The sequence below is a fragment of the Coregonus clupeaformis genome, chromosome 1, assembly GCF_020615455.1.
Source record: "Coregonus clupeaformis isolate EN_2021a chromosome 1, ASM2061545v1, whole genome shotgun sequence".
Lineage (NCBI taxonomy): Eukaryota > Metazoa > Chordata > Actinopteri > Salmoniformes > Salmonidae > Coregonus > Coregonus clupeaformis.
Genome location: NC_059192.1, coordinates 77,009,032 through 77,016,236, shown reverse-complemented (window position 1 = coordinate 77,016,236; position 7,205 = coordinate 77,009,032). Strand labels below are relative to the sequence as shown.

Genomic DNA, 7,205 nt, shown 5'->3' with positions numbered 1-7,205 from the left:
TTTTACCTCAGCCCCTTGGCAAAAAGTGTAGAATTGCAGGAAATCTGCTATAAACAGCATAGTTTTCTCTCTGCCCTATGGCAAAATGTTTAGAATTGCTAGTCTGGCCTCAAAGACTAGACGTAACATAGTAGCAGTAAATCTGTGACACTCTAATTAGCATGATATGTTACGTTTGGTATGGTTACATAAGTCATAAGGTTACTTAAGCTAAAAACAAAAGGTGGGAAGTTGGTTGGGGATGATGGGTGGGCATATAACACAAACGCCTAGCAATGCAAAAGTTGTGTGTTCACATCATGGCAACTTTGCAACTACTTAGTAAGTTAGCTAACCCTAACCTTAACCCCTAGCCTAGCTTACATTAGCCAACTAGTCACCTAGCTAACGTTAGCCACAAAAATGTTTAATTTGTAACATATCATAAGTATTGCAAATTCGTAACATATTGTTCAAATTGCAATTCGTAACATGCAAAAGTTGTGTGTTCACATCATGGCAACTTTGCAACTACTTAGTAAGTTAGCTAACCCTAACCTTAACCCCTAGCCTAGCTTACATTAGCCAACTAGTCACCTAGCTAACGTTAGCCACAAAAATGTTTAATTTGTAACATATCATAAGTATTGCAAATTCGTAACATATTGTTCAAATTGCAATTCGTAATATATCATACAAAATGGGTGATGGACATCCACAAATTAATACATTCCATACGAAATGTAACATATCATACTAAATGGAGGGAGAGATTTTCTATGTTACAGCTACCCCTGAGTCTAGCTTAAAAATAAAATCTCTCCACTGCCATGAGGGGAGCCTCCAAATTCTTCTTTCCCAGGGCCCCAGATGTGGTTAGTCCGGCCCTATCTCGACGCTGTGACCCCTGGCTCTGATTGGACGTCTCACTGGACCCCACCTCCACCGTACTGACAGGGTGCGCCGCCTGAATCACATGCACCCGGTTCACCACCCTCTTACTCAACGCACAGTCAAACACCTTCCGGAATCCCTTCCGGAAGTGTTTGGACACCAGGGCATACACTATAGGGTTAAGGCAGGAGTTAGCATAGGCCACCAGGTGGGAGAGAATACGGAGTATATAGGTGGTGTGGTTTAGTGGAAAGTGACCAAACCACATACACAGTATAACCAGGTGATGGGGAAGCCAGCAGAGGCAGAAGAGCACCGCTACGATAATAATCATCTTGGTGACTTTCCTCTTGGCTCTCCTGGACTCAGACATGTCCTTCATGGGGTCCACCGTGGTCCACAGGTAGCAGATGGTTCTGGCGTAGGTTAGGCTGAGGATGAGGACAGGGATGAGGTAGCCGAAGAAGAAGGTGCAGACGTCCATGAGGCGCCTGTCCTGGATCTGCCAGGCGGGGATGCAGACCACGGTGCCGTCCAAGTCCATCTGTCGGTAATAGCTCAGGTACGGGCCAGAGAAGACCAGGGACAAACCCCAGACCACACAGATGGACGTCAGGGCGTTACGATGGGTCCTCATCTCCCTGGAACGGAGAGGGTAGCGGATGGCCAGATACCTTGGGGGTCAACAATAGGAAGAAGATGTGGACTCAGATAGTTGGACAGACAGGACTTAGTGACACATAATATAATACCCAGGCACGTCCTCCTATGAGAAAAAAGTGCCCTTTCAGATTGGTAGCATTTTTTTATTTATACATTTTTATTTTACTTCTAGTTAGTTTTTTCACTGTCAGGTAAATAATTGTCCATCAAACTAGCTAATTTCTCATTTTTTAATCTTGGAAAATTATTTCTCCCCGCTACTCTGCCCCCACGCGAGCCGTGGACTGCAGTTGTCCTCCTGTTGCTGCACAAGCAGAAGCTACCAGCGCCTAGCGGTAGTAATGTTATAAGCAGGGTTGAAATTACACTGCTCAAAAAAATAAAGGGAACACTTAAACAACACAATGTAACTCCAAGTCAATCACACTTCTGTGAAATCAAACTGTCCACTTAGGAAGCAACACTGATTGACAATACATTTCACATGCTGTTGTGCAAATGGAATAGACAACAGGTGGAAATTATAGGCAATTAGCAATACACCCCCAATAAAGGACTGGTTTTGCAGGTGGTGACCACAGACCACTTCTCAGTTCCTATGCTTCCTGGCTGATGTTTTGGTCACTTTTGAATGCTGGCGGTGCTTTCACTCTAGTGGTAGCATGAGACGGAGTTTACAACCCACACAAGTGGCTCAGGTAGTGCAGCTCATCCAGGATGGCACATCAATGCGAGCTGTGGCAAGAAGGTTTGCTGTGTCTGTCAGCGTAGTGTCCAGAGCATGGAGGCGCTACCAGGAGACAGGCCAGTACATCAGGAGACGTGGAGGAGGCCGTAGGAGGGCAACAACCCAGCAGCAGGACTGCTACCTCCGCCTTTGTGCAAGAAGGAGCAGGAGGAGCACTGCCAGAGCCCTGCAAAATAACCTCCAGCAGGCCACAAATGTGCATGTGTCTGCTCAAACGGTCAGAAACAGACTCTATGAGGGTGGTATGAGGGCCCGACGTCCACAGGTGGGGGTTGTGCTTACAGCCCAACACCGTGCAGGATGTTTGGCATTTGCCAGAGAACACCAAGATTGGAAAATTCGCCACTGGCGCCCTGTGCTCTTCACAGATGAAAGCAGGTTCACACTGAGCACATGTGACAGACGTGACAGAGTCTGGAGACGCCGTGGAGAACGTTCTGCTGCCTGCAACATCCTCCAGCATGACCGGTTTGGCGGTGGGTCAGTCATGGTGTGGGGTGGCATTTCTTTGGGGGGCCGCACAGCCCTCCATGTGCTCGCCAGAGGTAGCCTGACTGCCATTAGGTACCGAGATGAGATCCTCAGACCCCTTGTGAGACCATATGCTGGTGTGGTTGGCCCTGGGTTCCTCCTAATGCAAGACAATGCTAGACCTCATGTGGCTGGAGTGTGTCAGCAGTTCCTGCAAGAGGAAGGCATTGATGCTATGGACTGGCCCGCCCGTTCCTCAGACCTGAATCCAATTGAGCACATCTGGGACATCATGTCTCACTCCATCCACCAACGCCACGTTGCACCACAGACTGTCCAGGAGTTGGCGGATGCTTTAGTCCAGGTCTGGGAGGAGATCCCTCAGGAGACCATCCGCCACCTCATCAGGAGCATGCCCAGGCGTTGTAGGGAGGTCATACAGGCACGTGGAGGCCACACACACTACTGAGCTTCATTTTGACTTGTTTTAAGAACATTACATCAAAGTTGGATCAGCCTGTAGTGTGGTTTTCCACTTTAATTTTGAGGGTGACTCCAAATCCAGACCTCCATGGGTTGATAAATTTGATTTCCATTTATAATTTTTGTGTGATTTTGTTGTCAGCACATTCAACTATGTAAAGAAAAAAGTATTTAATAAGATTATTTCATTCATTCAGATCTAGGATGTGTTATTTTAGTGTTCCCTTTATTTTTTTGAGCAGTGTAGATTTAATTTATTTCTGTTACGGGACCTCCTACACACTAAAAAATGATGGTTCCTCAAGGTTTCTTAGGGAAGGATGATGGTTCTATCTGGAACCATAAGGACTCAAAGAACCCTTTGAGCTGTTCAATAGTTCTTTAAAGGTCACAAAAGCGTTCTTTGCTCTTTTAGTGATAATTCAAATGTGGGGGCAGTGCATTAGAATATTTTGGGGCATGGTTTGCGCACAGGTATTTTTGTGCAACCGTGAGTGAGTGTCATTCCAGTTTATCTAATGTGTTGTGTTATGCAATTGCACTGAATACAAAATATAAATGCAATGTGTTTATGTTTCATAAGCTGAAATAAAAGATCCCTGAAATTTTCCAGATGCACAAAAACTGTTTTTCTTTTATGAACAAATTTGTTTACATCACTGTTAGTGAGCATTTCTCCTTTGCCAAGATTATCCATCCATCTGACAGGTGTGGCATATCAAGAAGCTGAATAAACAGCATGATTACACAGGTCCACCTTGTGTTGGGGATTATAAAAGGCAACTTTAAAATGTGCAGTTGTGTCACACAACACAATGCCACAGATGTCTCAAGTTTTGAGGGAGTGTGCAATTGGCATGCTGACTGCAGGAATGTCCACCAGAGCTGTTGCCAGAGAATTGAATATTAATTTCTCTACCAAAAGCCGCCTCCCAATGTTATTTTAGAGAATTTGGCACTACGTCCAACTGACCTCACAACCGCAGACCACGTGTAACCACTCCAGCCCAGGACTTCCACATCCGGCTTCTTCACCTGTGGGTTTGCACGACCGAAGAATTTATGCACAAACTGTCAGAAACCATCTCAGGGAAGCTCAACTGCGTGCTCGTCATCCTCACCAGGGTCTTGACTTGACTTCAGTGGGCAAATGCTCACTTTCGATGGCCACTGGGGGGGGGGAGCTCACCTTGACTGGGTTCTTTGAAAACGCCTATCAAGCAACATGGACGCAGTGAGCAGTGTTGCAGTGAGATTATCTCAAGCAAATTTGCTGATACACAAAGCAACTCAAACAACCTTGAACATCAAATCTTGTCATATATTGCATCATGGTTTCCCAAATGATTTGCTTATCCAACTGTTTGGTTAACAGCATTAATATAGACAAAATGTTGGCTGTATAATTTTGCTAACTAGCCCAAATGAAACTGTCAGCACAGTTTATCAAACTAGCAAGCTAGTTCACCTTGGACAGTTTCAGTTGAAACTTTACAGGGTGAGGTCTGGGTACTTCTCATTGAATATATAGTAAATTGACTGCCAGATAATGTTAATATACAGTATCATGACTATCAATGATGTCAAGACGTTTGTATCGATGTTCCGTTTTGGCATGTCTCTTGATGTAATGACATGACAACTGCGTAACAGTTTTGGGCTACCCTTACCCCGCTTTTGTTCCATACTGGCTGAAGACCTAGCTAGCCAGTGAGGGGGTTCGATTAATCTCGCCCATGCGCCCGTGTAGGCGTGTTTTGCACCAGGTGGAAGTTGATTGCGTTCGTTTTGGAACCGGGCTGCCTCCCGGGCGTGAGCCAGGTGCCCCATTCAAAGCCCATGGTGAAGTCAGCTCAAAACAAAGTGACGTGGGAGCACGTGGAGTTATGAGTAGGATTCTGTGTTTTCACATGCAACAGTGATTGCTTTTGAGCTTTATCTGCATTCCCAATGAAAACGAGTTGATTTTATGGAAAAGAGATGTATGTTTCTGAACGATGTTGACAAAAATGACAGAGCGGTGCAGATTACTGGTCGATTTGAGAAGGGCGCTCTTGCTCCTCCCTCCCCGCTTTCGCCAGATGACGTAACGAGCCTTTGCCCGGCTCCCTGCGGGTCAGCATAATCGAATCCGGCCAATTAATAGCTAGCACCAGACACAGATGAAAGCGGAAACCTATAAGTATCTTTGCCTTAGAAGAATAGGGGGAAATCTCTAATTATTTGCTGACACACTGCAGTCAAATTTTGGAACTTCTAGACTAGCTACCTAGCTATGTAAACCACACCCCTCTGTGAACACGACTTCTGTGGTACTTATTTTTAATTACGTAAGAGAATAAGATGTGATGTCACACAATACCCTTAATAATCCCTATTTCTTTTCACTTTGAGCACCTGCCCGTCCAAATGTCTTTGCCCTGCCCTGATTGTACCCTAAACACTGACGTTAGACTGTATTAGAGAGGAAGAAACAAAGCGAGAGGGTTTACTCTGCCCAAAATCTGTCCACAAAAATAAGACCACGAAGTAAGGAATTTTTGTATGGAGATCAACGAGGGAGTATCGAATTTGTTCAACAAAAAAATGTAATTGCTGATTTGAGGATTATTTGATTGCATAGAAGTTTCCTACTGGTTAGGTTGTTACGAATGCACTGATATAAGTGAACGCACGTGGCATTTCGGCAACTTTGAAAAAAATGTAACATGTTATATCAAAGTTGTGCCTGTTGCGCACACGCGTATCTTCCTTCTCATTGGCTAGAATGTTCCCACCTGATCTTGCCTTCCATCTTTAAGGACATGTATTTCCATTGTTAGAGCGGTCACTCGACCAGCTTGTCAATATAATCTTTAAGGAACTCAGAGTGTTCTTTCAAATGTTTTAATTGGTCAGAGAGTATCACTGAACTAAATAATCAAGAATGACTATCATGCACCCTTTTTCACTTTCCCTCTGTAGGCTATTTGCCTATATACACCATCTTCATACCATTACAGTACTGTATATACAAGGGGAACAAGACTGTTCTTCCACAATTTTTTTTTTTCTTCTTTTCAGCAAAAATGTATATTGACAATATAATAAATCATTAAACTACTTAAAATGTTACCTTTCACAACACGACCCAATTCAACTTGAATGGGGGAAAAAACTGTTATTAACGGTAAGTGAAACGCACCTGTCCAACGACACAGCGGTGAGCGTAAAGATGCTGGCATACATGGTAAGGTAGATGATAAAGTGTACGACTTTGCACAAGAACGGTCCAAATACCCATTCATCCATAGTGTAGATAGTGGCTTGAAAAGGTACGCAGAACACTATAAAGCACAGGTCTGCCACGCCGAGGTTCAGAATAAACAGGTTTGTTGTTTTGGTGTTCATCTGTCTGTTCCAGAGGAGGACAGTGAGGACCAATCCGTTCCCCAAGGTACCGACCAAGAAGATGAGCGAGAAGACCAGAGAAATGATAACCGATTCCGTTCTCCAGTTCGCACCAGTTTGATTCTGCAGAGAGTTAATCATTGTTACTTTTTATTCAACTTCTTTATAAATCTGAGGTTTCGGTATTTGAAATCCTTTAATTTAGTGAATCTCAGAGATGCTCAAAAGGTCCTTTACGCACCACATTGTTCATATCCAGATGCTGCGTAACACGCACAGGTTCTAAGCATCGATAAATAATTGGTTGTTGTTCAAACAGGTGGAAAGTTTAAGCATCCACCCCCCTGTCTAGTCTAGTCCTCCTATCTCTGACAAAAGGGGGAGAGTGTTTTCTGTCTCTGGCTGGGCTAGGTGGGGTGTCCTCTCTCTTTCTCTCTCTGCCACACACCACCTACGATGACATCTCTCTTCACTCTCTTGCATTTTCAGTCCTGCATGTTATCAATATCAAGCCACATTCACATCCCTCCCATCTTCAGTATAATTCCTAGAGTTGATAGATATTTTTTATCTGCCC

General features: G+C 44.3%; 1 protein-coding gene across 1 annotated transcript; it reads right to left on the bottom strand.

Annotated features, from left to right (window-relative positions):
- Window positions 1-739: 739 nt before the first annotated feature.
- Window positions 740-6,769, bottom strand: LOC121584343 (galanin receptor 2a). Its single transcript, XM_041900173.1, has 2 exons — window positions 6,423-6,769; window positions 740-1,547 (listed from the first exon to the last, which is right to left on the bottom strand). Exons 1-2 carry the CDS (start codon window positions 6,767-6,769, stop codon window positions 785-787), a joined length of 1,110 nt encoding a protein of 369 aa, XP_041756107.1. The 3' UTR covers window positions 740-784.
- Between the last annotated feature and the right edge of the window lie 436 nt (window positions 6,770-7,205).

Excerpts from the sequence above, each read along its gene's own strand:
- LOC121584343 (XM_041900173.1), bottom strand. The coding sequence starts at position 6,769 with ATGATTAACTCTCTGCAGAATCAAACTGGTGCGAACTGGAGAACGGAA. Across the intron at positions 1,548-6,422 it reads ACCGCTGTGTCGTTGGACAG|GTATCTGGCCATCCGCTACC; the intron begins GTGCGTTTCACT and ends TTGACCCCCAAG.